General features: G+C 54.5%; 1 protein-coding gene across 2 annotated transcripts in view; it reads left to right on the top strand.

The window, feature by feature from the left end:
• LOC139277400 (voltage-dependent calcium channel subunit alpha-2/delta-2-like) overlaps positions 1-15,901 on the top strand; it is a 1,881,585-nt gene that overhangs the window by 1,816,474 nt on the left and 49,210 nt on the right. For both annotated transcript variants that reach the window (XM_070895823.1, XM_070895824.1), the window contains 5 exons: positions 4,178-4,281; positions 5,530-5,631; positions 5,754-5,848; positions 7,841-7,888; positions 11,500-11,619. In XM_070895823.1, the coding sequence (XP_070751924.1) occupies positions 4,178-4,281; positions 5,530-5,631; positions 5,754-5,848; positions 7,841-7,888; positions 11,500-11,619 (469 nt within the window). The remainder of the gene's footprint in view (positions 1-4,177; positions 4,282-5,529; positions 5,632-5,753; positions 5,849-7,840; positions 7,889-11,499; positions 11,620-15,901) is intronic.

The following is a 15,901-nucleotide window of genomic DNA, read 5'->3' on the forward strand; positions in this document are numbered from 1 at the left end:
CACCCCCCCCCTCCCCAGTCACCCCCCCCCCTCCCCAGTCACCCCCCCCCTCCCCAGTCACCCCCCCCTCCCCAGTCACCCCCCCCCTCCCCAGTCACCCCCCCCCTCCCCAGTCACCCCCCCCCTCCCCAGTCACCCCCCCCCTCCCCAGTCACCCCCTCCCCCTCCCCAGTCCCCTCCCCAGTCACCCCCCCCCTCCCCAGTCACCCCCCCCTCCCCAGTCACCCCCCCCTCCCCAGTCACCCCCCCCCCTCCCCAGTCACCCCCCCCTCCCCAGTCACCCCCCCCCTCCCCAGTCACCCCCCCCCTCCCCAGTCACCCCCCCCCTCCCCAGTCACCGCCCTCACGCCACCCAGTCAACGCCCCCCCCACAGTCACCGCCCCACCCAGTCACACCCCCCCCGTCACACCCCCGACAGTCACTGCCCCACCCAGTCACCACCCCCCCAGTCACCCCCCTCCCCAGTCTTCCCAGTCACCGCCCCCCCAGTCACCACCCCCCAATCCCCCCCCCCAGCCACCCCCCCCCAGCCACCCCCCCCCCAGCCACCCCCCCCCCAGCCACCCCCCCCCCCCAGTCACACCCTCCCCAGTCACCCACTCCCAATCAGCCCCCCCAGTCACCACCCCCCAGTCACGCAGCCAGTCACCCCCCCGTCATCCCCCCCCAGCCACAGCCCCCCCCAGCCACGCCCCCTCCAGTCACCGTCCCATCCAGTCACCGTCCCATCCAGTCACCGTCCCCTCCAGTCACCGCCCCCCCAGTCACCCCCCCCGTCACCCCCCCCCCCAGTCACCCCCCCCCCAGTCACCCCCCCCTAGTCACCACGCCCCCCCAGTCACCACGCCCCCCCAGTCACCCCCCCCCCCCAGTCACCCCCCCCTCCCAGTCACCCCCCCCTCCCAGTCACCCCCCCCTCCCAGTCACCCCCCCCTCCCAGTCACCCCCCCCTCCCAGTCACCCCCCCCTCCCAGTCACCCCCCCCTCCCAGTCACCCCCCCCTCCCAGTCACCCCCCCCTCCCAGTCACCCCCCCTCCCAGTCACCCCCCCCTCCCAGTCACCCCCCCCTCCCAGTCACCCCCCCCTCCCAGTCACCCCCCCCTCCCAGTCACCCCCCCCTCCCAGTCACCCCCCCCTCCCAGTCACCCCCCCCCCGATCACCGCCCCCCCCGATCACGCCCCCCCCGATCACGCCCCCCCCGATCACGCCCCCCCCGATCACGCCCCCCCCGATCACGCCCCCCCCGATCACGCCCCCCCCCGATCACGCCCCCCCCCATCACGCCCCCCCCGATCACGCCCCCCCGATCACGCCCCCCCCGATCACGCCCCCCCCCGATCACGCCCCCCCCCGATCACGCCCCCCCCGATCACGCCCCCCCCGATCACGCCCCCCCCGATCACGCCCCCCCCGATCACGCCCCCCCCGATCACGCCCCCCCCCGATCACGCCCCCCCCGATCACGCCCCCCCCCGATCACGCCCCCCCCCGATCACGCCCCCCCCCCGATCACGCCCCCCCCGATCACGCCCCCCCCCGATCACGCCCCCCCCGATCACGCCCCCCAGTCACCCAATCACGCCCCCAGTCACCCCCTCCCAATCACGCCCCCAGTCACCCCCTCCCAATCACGCCCCCAGTCACCCCCTCCCAATCACGCCCCCAGTCACCCCCTCCCAATCACGCCCCCAGTCACCCCCTCCCAATCACGCCCCCAGTCACCCCCTCCCAATCACCCCCCCAGTCACCCCCTCCCAATCACCCCCCAGTCACCCCCTCCCAATCACCCCCCCAGTCACCCCCTCCCAATCACCCCCCAGTCACCCCCTCCCAATCACCCCCCCAGTCACCCCCTCCCAATCACCCCCCCAGTCACCCCCTCCCAATCACCCCCCCCAGTCACCCCCTCCCCCCCAGTCACCCCCTCCCCCCCAGTCACCCCCTCCCCCCCCAGTCACCCCCTCCCCCCCCAGTCACCCCCTCCCCCCCCAGTCACCCCCTCCCCCCCCAGTCACCCCCTCCCCCCCAGTCACCCCCTCCCCCCCCCAGTCACCCCCTCCCCCCCAGTCACCCCCTCCCCCCCCAGTCACCCCTCCCCCCCCCAGTCACCCCCTCCCCCCCCAGTCACCCCCTCCCCCCCCCAGTCACCCCCTCCCCCCCCCAGTCACCCCCTCCCCCCCCCCAGTCACCCCCTCCCCCCCCCAGTCACCCCCTCCCCCCAGTCACCCCCTCCCCCCCCAGTCACCCCCTCCCCCCCCAGTCACCCCCTCCCCCCCCAGTCACCCCCTCCCCCCCCAGTCACCCCCTCCCCCCCAGTCACCCCCTCCCCCCAGTCACCCCCTCCCCCCAGTCACCCCCTCCCCCCAGTCACCCCCTCCCCCCAGTCACCCCCTCCCCCCAGTCACCCCCTCCCCCCAGTCACCCCCTCCCCCCCCCAGTCACCCCCTCCCCCCCCCCAGTCACCCCCTCCCCCCCCAGTCACCCCCTCCCCCCCAGTCACCCCCTCCCCCCCCCCAGTCACCCCCTCCCCCCCCCCCAGTCACCCCCTCCCCCCCCAGTCACCCCCTCCCCCCCCCAGTCACCCCCTCCCCCCCCCCAGTCACCCCCTCCCCCCCCCCAGTCACCCCCTCCCCCCCCCCCCAGTCACCCCCTCCCCCCCCCCAGTCACCCCCTCCCCCCCCCCCAGTCACCCCCTCCCCCCCCCCAGTCACCCCCTCCCCCCCCCAGTCACCCCCTCCCCCCCCCCAGTCACCCCCTCCCCCCCCCCAGTCACCCCCTCCCCCCCCCCAGTCACCCCCTCCCCCCCCCCAGTCACCCCCTCCCCCCCCCCAGTCACCCCCTCCCCCCCCCCAGTCACCCCCTCCCCCCCCCCAGTCACCCCCTCCCCCCCCCCCAGTCACCCCCTCCCCCCCCAGTCACCCCCTCCCCCCCCAGTCACCCCCTCCCGCCCCCCCAGTCACCCCCTCCCGCCCCCCCAGTCACCCCCTCCCGCCCCCCAGTCACCCCCTCCCCCCCCCCCCCAGTCACCCCCTCCCCCCCCCAGTCACCCCCTCCCCCCCCAGTCACCCCCTCCCCCCCCCAGTCACCCCCTCCCCCCCCCAGTCACCCCCTCCCCCCCCCAGTCACCCCCTCCCCCCCCCCAGTCACCCCCTCCCCCCCCCCAGTCACCCCCTCCCCCCCCCCAGTCACCCCCTCCCCCCCCCAGTCACCCCCTCCCCCCCCAGTCACCCCCTCCCCCCCCGTCACCCCCTCCCCCCCCCCCAGTCACCCCCTCCCCCCCCCCAGTCACCCCCCCCCCCCCCAGTCACCCCCTCTCCCCCCCCAGTCACCCCCTTCCCCCCCCAGTCACCCCCTTCCCCCCCCAGTCACCCCCTTCCCCCCCCAGTCACACCCTCCCCCCCCAGTCACACCCCCCCTCCCCCAGTCACCGCCCCCAGTCACCCCCCCCAGTCACCGCCCCCCGCCAGTCACCCCCACCCCCCCAGTCACCGTGCCCCCAGTCACTCTTCCCCCCAGTCACCCCCCGCGCAGTCACCCGCCCCGCAGTCGTCCCCTCCCTCAGTCACACCAGCCCCTCGGGTTTACAACATATCGCCCCTCTCCATGGGGAGTCAGCATCAATTTATAATTGGGGGGAGAGATTGGGAGTAATTTCTTCACACGGAGGGTTGTTGTGGGAAGTGGTTGAGGCAGAGACCATTGCTTCTTTTAAGGGAGCATGGGATAAATATTTCAAACAGATGGCTCTTGCACAGGGCAGGGCAGTGGGATTAGTTTTAGAATTCTCTAATGAGGAGATGGCACAGACACACTTGTTGGTTTCTAATGAGCTGGGCTCAATTCTTGCACCCTGACAGCCACTAAAGTGTAATATTCTCCACATTGATCATTCTTATTCCAATTATTCTACAATTATTTCCAAAACATTTTGTGAATTGATTTTTCAAATGGGCTCCTTTGCCCTGAGTGTCAGTTGAATATTCAGGAGTAAGGTACCTGATAAAATTTGTGAAGCTTTGATGAACCACTCAGGGACCAGTAGCAGGTTTTGAAATCATAGCCTCCCAGGCAGGGCATGAATTGTGGATGCAACATGTTTGAGTAGGCAGTGGGAACGGTCAGAATATTGCCATAGACCATGGCTGGCCTCTCACTGAGTGATGTGTGTTTACAGGGCAGCAGAAGAGTGGACTGAAGACCCAGAGCCCTTCAATACGAGCTACTACAGGAGAAGTCTGGACAACACTGGCTTCATCTTCAGCACACCGTACAGGGAACGTACGTGTCCTGCGTGGATCCCAGGCTCATGGTTGAGATGTGTTTTAAAAGAGGGGTTTTCACATGTCCTCACATATGCTAGCTGCAGCTCCTCAAAGAGAATGAGTGACTGGACGGTCCAACACATGGACTTCAATACTCCTGTTAATGATGTTTCAAATACTATTCATCCAATTAGAGCTTACTGTGACACATTAATAGGGTCCCAGTGACAGTGACCACTCCAACACCCCCCTCGACCTCCCCGATCAGCGACCCCTCGACCTCCCCGATCACCGACCCCTCGACCTCCCCGATCACCGACCCCTCGACCTCCCCGATCACCGACCCCTCGACCTCCCCGATCACCGACCCCTCGACCTCCCCGATCACCGACCCCTTTCTTCCCCCCCCCCTCCCCTACCCTACCCCGCGACCCCCCCCCGCGATCACCGACCCCTCGACCCTCCGAGTACCGACCCCTCGACCTCCCCGATCACCGACCCCTCGACCCGCCGATCCCTCGACCCCTCCACCTCCCCGATCAGCGACCCTCGACCACTCGACCCCCCCCGATCACCGACCCCTTCCTTCCCCCCCCCCGATCACCGACCCATCGACCTCCCCCGATCACCGACCCATCGACCTCCCCCAATAACCGAGCCCTTCCTTCCCCCCCCCCCATCACCGACCCTCCCCACCCTCCCCGATCACCACCCCCTCTCCTCCCAATCACTGACCCCAGCCCCCACCAGATCACTGACCTCACCCCCCCCCCCCCCGAGACTGTTGTGGGGATGTGTGTCTTTGTATTGGGGTTACATATCTATGGGTTGTGGGAATGTGTTTTTATGCATGTGTTGTGGGTGTATGTATGTGCTGTGAGGGTGTGTATGTGTTGTGAGTGTGTGTGGCTGTGTGTGATGTGGGAGGGTGTGTCTGTGTGTGTGTTGTGGGGGTGTGTGTCTGTGTGTGTTGTGGGGGTGTGTGTCTATGTGTTTGGGGGTGTGTGTGTGTGATGTGAAGATACTCTCAGATCTTCTGGGGATTGTGTGCGCGATCTCATTCTGAGAATTGTGAGTATTTAGAGGGCCGAGGTGTCTTGATTCTCCTGAGGGAGATTTTAAATGTGCTCAGGATCCAGTCGGTTATGGTCAATTATGAGAGATCCAGTGCACTTGTAAAGCATGTTTGCATTTCAACAGCTGATCACCTCAAGTTAAACCGTAACATGAACAGTTGTAACATTGTGTTCTAATTGACCCTCAGCCAATAGCATGGTTGGGATGGACCTGATGAACAGCAGCATTGGGATTCTGGTGAGTGCCGCTGTCGACCTTCGCATCTATGGGAAGTCCCTGAAACCTGCAGGTACGTCAACCCGTTCCACACAACAAATCACCATCTTCCACACAATTTATCCCCACATTTTCCAACTTTGCACAATCGTATCCCTAATTCCATATTCTCCTACTCGCTGTGTGTTTTTGCAGTGGTTGGAGTGAAGCTGGACTATGAAGCGTGGGTGTCAAAGTTTAAAATTCTGGCCAGTAACCAGACGAACCGAGACCAGATGGAACCGAGAAAGGTACCACCATGAGGCTCAGTGCACAAGGGTGTAGGGCCAGCCATCCCAGCCAGAGTAGTACTTCATATCGAGAGATCTCGATCCATGCTACAGGACAGTGTGCGTCAGTGACCTTATACTGACCCCCTGCCCAATTATTGGGCAATGTGTGTGTGTCAGTGACCTCCTTATAGGGCTCATTAAGAGCAAGAAGAAAACTTAAAAAAGAGTAGGGCCTATTTGAGATCATTAAGGTAATCTGTGTGTGGAGGGGGAAGACACGGGTATGGTTCTTGATGAATATTTTGCATCTGTTCGCACAAAAGAGAAGGGTGATGCAGACATTGCAATCGGGGAGGAGGAGTATGAAATATTAGATGAAATAAACATAGGGAGAGAGGAAGTAGTAAGGGGTTTAACAGCTTTGAAAGTGGATAAATCCCCAGGCCCGGAAGAAATGAATCCCAAGCTGTTAAGAGAAGCAAAAGAGGGAATAGCAGAGGCTCTGACCATCATTTTCCAATCCTCTCTGGCTACAGGTGTGGTGCCAGAAGACTGGAGGACTGCTAATGTTGTATCTATGTTTAAAAAGGGAGAAAGGGATAGACCGAGTAATTACAAGCCAGTCAGCCTAACTTCGGTGGTGGGAAAAATATTGGAAAAAATCCTGAGGGACAAGATAAATCTGCATTTAGAAAGACACGGATTAATCAAGGACAGTCAGCACGGATTTGTTAAGGGAAGATCGTGTCTGACTAACTTGATTGAATTTTTGGAGGAGGTAAAAAGAAGGGTCAATGAGGGCAGTGCATTTGATGTAGTATATATGGATTTTAGCAAAGCTTTTAATGAGGTCCCACATGGCAGACTGATCACGAAAGTAAAAGCCCATGGGATCCAAGGCAAAGTGGCAAGTTGGATCCAAAATTGGCTCAGAGGCAGGGAGCAAAGGGTAATGGTTGATCGGTATTTTTGTGACTGGAAGGCTGTATCCAGTGGAGTTCCACAGGGCTCAGTTCTGGGTCCCTTGCTTTTTGTGGTATACATCAATGACTTGAACTTGAATGTAGGTGATATGATTAAGAAGTTTGCAGATGCTACAAAAATTGACTGTGTGGTTGATAATGAAGAAGAAAGCTGCGGACTGCAGGAAGATATCAATGTACTGATCAGGTGGGCAGAACAGTGGCAATTTAATCTGGAGAAGTGTGAGGTAATGCATTTGATGAGGGCTAACAAGGAAAGGCAATACACATTAATAGTAGGACACTGAGAAGTGTAAAGGAACAAAGGGACTTTGGAGTGCATGTCCATAGATCCCTGATGGTAGCAGGACAGGTAGATAAGGTGGTTAAGAAGGCATACAGAATACTTGCCATTATTAGCCGAGGCATAGAATACAAGAGCAGGGAGGTTATGCTTGAACCGTATAAAACACTAGTTAGGCCACAGCTAGAGTACTGCATGCAGTTCTGGTCACCACATTACAGGAAAGCTATGATTGCACTAGAGAGGGTTCGGAGGAGATTTACGAGGATGTTGCCTGGACTGGAGAATTTTAGCTATGAGGAAAGATTAAATAGGCTGGGGTTGTGTTCTTTGGAACAGAGGAGGCTGAGGGGAGATCTTATTGAGGTCTATAAAATTATGAGGGGCCTAGTTAGAGTGGTTAGGAAGGACTAGTTCCCTTAGCAGAGGGGTCAACAACCAGGGAGCATAGATTTAAAGTAATTGGTAGGTGGCTGAGAGGGAATTTGAGGGGAAATGTTTTCACCCAGAGGATGGTGAGGGTCTGGAACTCACCAACTGAAAGGGTGGTAGAGACAGCAACTCTCACCACATTTAAAAGATACTTAGATGTGCGCTTAAAGTGCCGTAACCTATAGGGCTACGGACCAAGAGCTGGAAGGTGGGATTAGGCTGGATATCTCTTTGTGCTAGTGACCAAGAGCACGGCCATGTAAATTCAGCCAGAGCCACACAGTGACTTTCTCTTCTGTTTATTTTGCACAGTGCATGCCATCTTCTGACTGCGAGATGGATTGCGACGTGAACAGTGAGGTGGGTATGAGGAGGTTCTGCCTCTAAATTGTTGACACAGGCATTGTGACCGGAAACATATGCGTTAGAATATGGGAGGCAGAGTTTTTTTTTTTTTTTTTTATTCGTTCACTTATCAGACGAAGCCTGAATGTTGTCCAGGTCTTGCAGCATGTGGGCACGGACTGCTTCATTATCTGAGGAGTTACGAATGGCACTGAACACTGTGCAATTGTCAGCGAACATCCCCAGTTCTGACCTTAGGATGGAGGGAAGGTCATTGATGAAGCAGTTGAAGACGGGGGAGCCAATTTAAAACCGAGTTGAGAAGGAATTTCTTCTCCCAGAGGGTTGTGAATCTGTGGAATTCTCTGCCCAAGGAAGCAGTTGAGGCTAGCTCATTGAATGTATTCAAGTCACAGATAGATAGATTTTTAACCAATAAGGGAATTAAGGGTTACGGGGAGAGGGCGGGTAAGTGGAGCTGAGTCCACGGCCAGATCAGCCATGATCTTATTGAATGGCGGAGCAGGCTCGAGGGACTAGATGGCCTACTCCTGTTCCTAGTTCTTATGGTTGGGCCTAGGACACTGTCCTGAGGAACTCCTGCAGCGATGACCTGGGGCTGTGATGATTGACCTCCAACAACCAAAACCATCTTCCTTTGTGCTGGGTATGACTCCAGCCAGTGGAGAGTTTTCCCCCTGATTCCCATTGACTTCAATTTTACTCTGGCTCCTTGATGCCACACTTGGTCAAATGCTGCCTTGATGTTGAGGGCAGTCACTCTCACCTCACCTCTGAAATTCAGCTCTTTTGTCCATGTTTGGACCAAGGCTGTAATGAGGTCTGGAGCTAAGTAGTCCTGGCGGAACCCAAACTGGGCGTTGGTGAGCAGGTTATTGGTGAGTAAGTGCCGCTTGATAGCACTGTCGACGACACCTTCCATCACTTTGCTGATGATTGAGAGTAGGCAATAATTGGCCGGATTGGATTTGTCCTACTGTTTGTGGATAGAACATACCTGGGCAGTTTTCCACATTGTCGGGTAGATACCAATGTTGTAGCTGTACTGGTATAGCTTGGCTAGAGGCACGGCTAGTTGTGGAGCACAAGTCTTCAGCACAATAGCCGAGATGTTGTCAGGGCCCATAGCCTTTGCTGTATCCAGTGCACTCAGCCATTTCTTGATATCACGTGGAGTGAAGCGAATTGGCTAAAGATTGGCTTCTGTGATGGTGGGGACCTCAGGAGGAGGCCGATATGGATCATCCACTCGGCACATCTGCCTGAAGATGGTTGCGAACCCTTCAGCCTTAACTTTTGCACTCATTGAGGATGGGGATATTCATGGAGCCTCCTCCTCCCGTTAGTTGTTTAATGGCCCACCACCATTCACGACTGGATGTGGCAGGACTCCCAGGGCTTTGTCTGATCCGTTGATTGTGGCATTGCTCTGCCCTGTTTATAGCTGCTTCTATTTTTTTTACCATGTATGTAGTCCTGTGTTGCAGCTTCCCCAGGTTGGCACCTCATTTTTTGGTATGCTTGGTGCTGCTCCTGGCATGCTCTTCATTGAACCTGGGCTGGTCTCCTGGCTTGATGGTAATGGTAGAGTGAGGGATATGCCGGGCCATGAAGTTACAGATTGTGGTGGAATGCAATTCTGCTTCTGCTGATGGCCCACAGTGCCTCATGGATGCCCAGTTTTGAGCTGCTAGATCTGTTCTGAATTTATCCCATTTAGCACGGTGGTAGTGCCACACAACACAATGGAGGCTGTCCTCAGGACTTTGTCTCCACAATGACTGCGGTGGTCACTGCTACCAATGCTGTCACGGACAGATGTATCTGCGACAGATAGATTTGTGAGGACGAGATCAAGTAAGTTTTTCCCCTCATGTTGGTTCTCTCACCATCTGCCGCAAGCCCAGTCTGGCAGCTATGTCCTTCAGGACTCAGCCAGCTCGGTCAGTAATGATGCTACCGAGCCACTCCTGGTGATGGACATTGAAGTCCCCCACCCAGAGCACATTCTGTTCCTGTGCTACCATCAGTGATTCTTCCAAGTGGTGTTCAACACGAAGGAGTACTGATTCATCAGCTGAGGGAGGGCGGTAATCAGCAGGAGGTTTCCTTGCCTGAAGCCATGAGACTTAATGGGGTCCAGAGTCAATGTTAAGGACTCCCAGAGCAACTCCCTCCCGACTGTATTCCACTGTGCCCCCACCTCTGGTGCGTCTGTCCTGCCGGTGGGACAGGACATACCCAGGGATGGTGATGGAGGAGCCTGGGACGTTGATTCTGTGAGTATGACTATGTCCGGCTGTTGTGTGATTAGTCCGTGGGGCAGCTCGCCCAATTTTGGCACAAGCCCCCAGATGTTGGTGAGGAGGACTTTGCCGGGTCGACTGGGCTGGGCGTGCTGTAGTTGTGTCCGCAGCCGTTGCCGAGGTCAATGCCGGATAATCCATCGGTTTTATTATTCTTATTGTTTCTAGTAGCGGTTTTACGGCCCAAGTTTCGGGTGTCCTCCCAGAACGGCACACTCCGAGAGGCCCGCCTACTTTTTAGAATTAAAAAAGCGCCTAAAGCTTACCTCGCGATTCTCCGAATCCAGCAGGCCTGTTTCACATTCAACGCAGCGCAACACAAGCTGCTGGGGATGGAGCTACCAAAAAGAGTGCCGGCAGCTGCGCTCGTGCCAGTGGAGGCTGCGTGAGTGCGCAGTAACTCCTGGCCTTCCCAGCGCATCCTGTCTCCGGGTGACCCTATCCCGAGCCGAAGGGATGTCGCCCCTATCCTGGGCTGAGTGGCCTACCTGCCCTTACCTCCTCAGCGGCAGGGCCCACCCAACCAGCAGCTCTTGGGTGGCAGGGCCCACCCGACCAGCACCTCCCTGTTGAAGGGGCCCATCCGAACTCCTCCCCGGTGGCATGGCCCACCCAACCAGCACCTATTCGGCGGCGGGGCCCGTCCGAACTCCTCCCCGCTGGCGGGGCCCGTCCGAGCACCGCTTCAGTGGCGGGGCCCGACCAAGCAGCTCTTCAGCAGGCTGTTGGAGGGCTCCCGGTGCTGCAGTAGATGAGTAGAAACGTTTAATTTTTTAATTTATTGATTGATTTTTTTTTGTTGATTGATTTATTGATTTATTTATCATTTATTATTGATGATGGCTCTTTATTGGTTAAAGTGAAGTGTTTTCCCTGTACATCTCGGAATGGGGTACTGAAGTTGCGTGATCAGCCATGATCTTATTGAATGGTGGTGCAGGCTCGAAGGGCCGAATGGCCTACTCCTGCACCTATTTTCTATGTTTCTATGTTTAATTCTTTGTATAATCCCCTAACTTCCCTCTAACTTCCCTTCCCCCCCTAATTCTCACTACCTGCGCCTAATTTATAAAGTGTAGGCAAAGTTTTTCTGAGCGTACAAAAATTGACACCTACTCCGTTCTAAGTTAGTTTGGAGTAACTTTTCAGTGCCTAAACTTGCAAAACAGGCGTAAGTGGCTGGTAAAGCCCCCTTTAGGAAAAAAACTGTACTAAAATGAAACAATTCTTACTAACTAAATGCCGAGAATTGCGATTTCTGAGATACTCCATACTAAACTAGTTGCTCCAAAAAAATAGGAGCAACTCAAGCCGAAACTTGGGCCCCTATCAACTAAGTGTATCGCTGGGCCATTTCAGAGGGCAGATAAGAGTCAACCACATTGCTGTGGGTCTGAAGTCACATATAGGCCAGACCAGGTAAGAACAACAGATTTCCTTCCCTAAAGAACATTAGTGAACCAGATGGATTTTTAATGACAAAACAATAGTTTCATGTCCACCATTACTGATACTATATTTTTATTCCAGATTTACTTAATTAACTGAATTTAAATTCCCCAGCTGTCTTGGTGGGATTTGGACTCTCGTCTCTGGATCATCAGTCAAGTCCTCTGGACTACTGGTCCAGTAAAATGACCACTATGTTACCATTGAATTCAGTTTATACAGGGTCAGCTGGTACTTGATGTATGACCAGATCTGAGGTTCATTTTCTGCTCCATAAGCCGATCTCAGCCAGACTGGCAGTATAGGAGGTTCCAGTTGGCTCAATGCCGATGATTCAGGGAGGGGAAAATCAGCTGCTGGCTGCTATCCACCAAGTCCTACAGGGTGTCGCGTGATGGGGTGTTGCTTGAGACAGTATTGGGCCAACTTGTGATTTCGCTGTGTCTAACCTTTACACGGTTGACCACATCATCCTCCTCCATCGCCTCTCTTCCGTCGTCCAGCTGGGTGGGACTGCACTCGCCTGGTTCCATTCTTATCTATCCAGTCATAGCCAGAGAATCACCTGCAACAGCTTTTCTTCCCGCTCCCGCATTGTTACCTCTGGTGTCCCCCAAGGATCTATCCTTGGCCCCCTCCTATTTCTCATGTACATATTGCATCTTGGTGACATCATCCGAAAACACAACGCCAGATTCCACGTGTACGCTGACAATACCCAGCTCTGCCTCAACACCACTTCTCTCAACTCCACGATGCTGAGAATGATGTGAATAGCATTTAGTGAGTTGGTCTTACCGCCAGATAGGGAATGGAAGACCAACAGGAAGAGCAGTGCAAGGAAGGTAGTACAGGGGTCCCCTGCGGTTATCCCCCTGCAAAACAGATACACTGCTTTGGGTACTATTGAGGGGGATGACTCATCAGGGGAGAGCAGCAGCAGCCAAGTTCATGGCACCGTGGGTGGCTCTGCTGCACAGGGGGGCAGAAAAAAGAGTGGGAGAGCAACAGTGATAGGGGATTCGATTGTAAGGGGAATAGATAGGCGTTTCTGTGGCCGCAACAGAGACTCCAGGATGGTATGTTGCCTCCCTGGTGCAAGGGTCAAGGATGTCTCGGAGCGGGTGCAGGACATTCTGACAAGGGAGTGTGAACAGCCAGTTGTCGTGGTGCATATGGGTACCAACGATATGGGTAAAAAACGGGATGAGGTCCTACGAAACGAATTTAGGGAGCGAGGAGTTAAATTAAAAAGTAGGACATCAAAGGTAGTAATCTCAGGATTGCTACCATGGCCACATACTAGTCAGAGTAGGAATCGCAGGATAGCTCAGATGAATATGTGGCTTGAGCAGTGGTGCAGAAGGGAGGGATTCAAATTCCTGGGACATTGGAACCGGTTCTGGGGGAGGTAGGACTAGTACAAACCGGACGGTCTGCACCTGGACCGGAACCAATGTCCTTGGTGGAGTGTTTGCTAGTGCTGTTGGGGAGGAGTTAAACTAATACGGCAGGGGGATGGGAACCTATGCAGGGAAACAGAGGGGAATAAAATGGAGACAGTTGCAAAAGATAGAAAGGAGAATAGTAAAAGTGGAGGGCAGAGAAACCCAAGGCAAAAAACAAAAAGGGCCACATTACAGCAGAATTCTAAAGGGTCAAAGTGTGTTAAAAAGACAAGCCTGAAGGCTCTGTGCCTCAATGCGAGGAGTATTCGGAATAAGGTGAACGAACTAACTGCGCAGATAGCAGTTAACAGGTATGATGTGATTGGCATCACGGAGACATGGCTCCAGGGTGACCAAGGCTGGGAACTCAACATCCAAGGGTATTCATCTAGGAAGGATAGACAGAAAGGAAAAGGAGGCGGGGTGGCGTTGCTGGTTCAAGAGGAAATTAATGCAATTGTAAGGAAGGACATTAGCTTGGATGATGTGGAATCAGTATGGGTGGAGCTACGGAATACCAAAGGGCAGAAAACGCTAGTGGGAGTTGTGTACAGGCCACCAAATAGTAGTAGTGAGGTTCGGGACAGCATCAAACAAGAAATAAGGGATGTGTGCAATAAAGGTACAGCAGTAATCATGGGAGACTTTAATCTACATATTGATTGGGCTAACCTAACTGGTAGCAATGCGGTGGAGGAGGATTTCCTGGAGTGTATTAGGGATGATTTCTAGACCAATATGTCGAGGAAGCAACCAGAGAGCTGGCCATCCTAGACTGGGTGATGTGTAATGAGAAGGGACTAATTAGCAATCGTGTTGTGCGAGGCCCCTTGGGGAAGAGTGACCATATTATGGTAGAATTCTTTATTAAGATGGAGAGTGACAAAGTTAATTCAGAAACTAGGGTCCTGAACTTAAGGAAAGGTAACCATTTTCTCTGTTTTATTACAGAAGTCTTTTTTTTTCTTTGCTCGCCTCCCAATTAGGCATTTTGAATGGACATTCCAAAAGCCTGTGAAAGAATGGTTGTGTGAAAAAAAATCTAAATTTAATGCTGAAATTGTTGCATTCCAATTATGATATGGCGCGAATTGGCTCGATTAGACTGGCAAATGATACTTAAAGGGTTGACGGTGGATAGGCAATGGCAAACCTTTAAAGATCATATGTACGAACTTCAACAATTGTACATCCCTGTCTGGAGTAAAAATAAAACAGGGAAGGTGGCTCAACTGTGGCTAACAAGGAAAATTAAGGATAGTGTTAAATCCAAGGAAGAGGCATACAAATTAGCCAGAAAAAGTAGCAAGCCGGAGGACTGGGAGAAATTTAGAAAACAGAAGAGGAGGACAAAGGGTTTAATTAAGAGGAGGGAAATAGAGTATGAGTGGAAGCTTGCCGGAAACATAAAAAAATGACTGCAAAAGCTTTTATAGATATGTGAAGAGAAAAAGATTAGTGAAGACAAACGTAGGTCCCTTGCAGTCGGATTCGGGTGAATTTATAATGAGGAACAAAGAAATGGCAGACCAATTGAACAAGTACTTTGGTTCTGTCTTCGCAAAGGAAGACACAAATAAAATTCCCGATTTACTAGGGGTCCGAAGGTCTAGTGAGAAGGAGGAACTAAAGGAAATTCTTATTCGGCGGAAAATTGTGTGGGATTGAAGGCTGATAAATCCCCAGGGCCTGAGAGTCTACATCCCAGAGTATTAAAGGAAGTGGCTCTCGAAATAGTGGATGCATTGGTGATAATTTTCCAACAGTCTATCGACTCTGGATCAGTTCCTATGGACTGGAGGGTTGCTAATGTAACACCACTTCTTAAGAAAGGAGGGAGAGAGAAAATGGTTAATTATAGATAAGTTAGCCTGACATCAGTAGTGGGGAAAATGTTGGAATCAATCATTAAGGATGAAATAGCAGCACATTTGGAAAGCAGTGATAGGATTGGTCCAAGTCAGCATGGATTTATGAAGGTGAAATCATGCTTGACAAATCTTCTGGAATTTTTTGAGGATGTAACTAGTAGAATGGACAGGGGAGAACTAGTGGATGTGGTGTATTTGGACTTTCAAAAGGCTTTTGACAAGGTTCCACACAAGAGATTTGTGTGCAAAATCAAAGCATATGGTATTGGGGGTAATGTACTGACTTGGATAGAGAACTGGTTGGCAGACAGGAAGCAAAGAGTCGGGATTTAACAGGTCCTTTTCAGAGTGGAGTGCCGCAGGGCTCAGTGCTGGGACCCCAGCTCTTTGCAATATATATTAATGATTTGGATGATGGAATTGAGTGCAATATCTCCAAGTTTGCAGATGACACTAAACTGGGTGGCGGTGTGAGCTGTGAGGAGGACGCTAAGAGGCTTCAGGGTGATTTGGACAGGTTAGGCGAGTGGGCAAATACATGGCAGATGCAGTATAATGTGGATAAATATGAGGTTATCCACGTTGGGGGCAAAAACACGAAGGCAGAATATTATCTGAATGGCGGCAGATTAGGAAAAGGGGAGGTGCAGCGAGACCTGGGTGTCATGATTCATCAGTCATTGAAGGTTGGCTTGCAGGTACAGCAGGCGGTGAAGAAGGCAAATGGTATGTTGGCCTTCATCGCAAGGGGGTTTGAGTATAGGAGCAGGGAAGTCTTACAGCAGTTGTACAGGGCCTTGGTGAGGCCCCACCTGGAATATTGTGCTCAGTTTTGGTCTCCTAATCTGAGGAAGGACGTTCTTGCTATTGAGGGAGTGCAGCGAAGCTTCACCAGACTGATTCCTGGGATGGCAGGACTGACATATGAGGAGA

Source organism: Pristiophorus japonicus, chromosome 12, assembly GCF_044704955.1.
Source record: "Pristiophorus japonicus isolate sPriJap1 chromosome 12, sPriJap1.hap1, whole genome shotgun sequence".
In the NCBI taxonomy this organism is placed as follows: Eukaryota; Metazoa; Chordata; class Chondrichthyes; family Pristiophoridae; genus Pristiophorus; species Pristiophorus japonicus.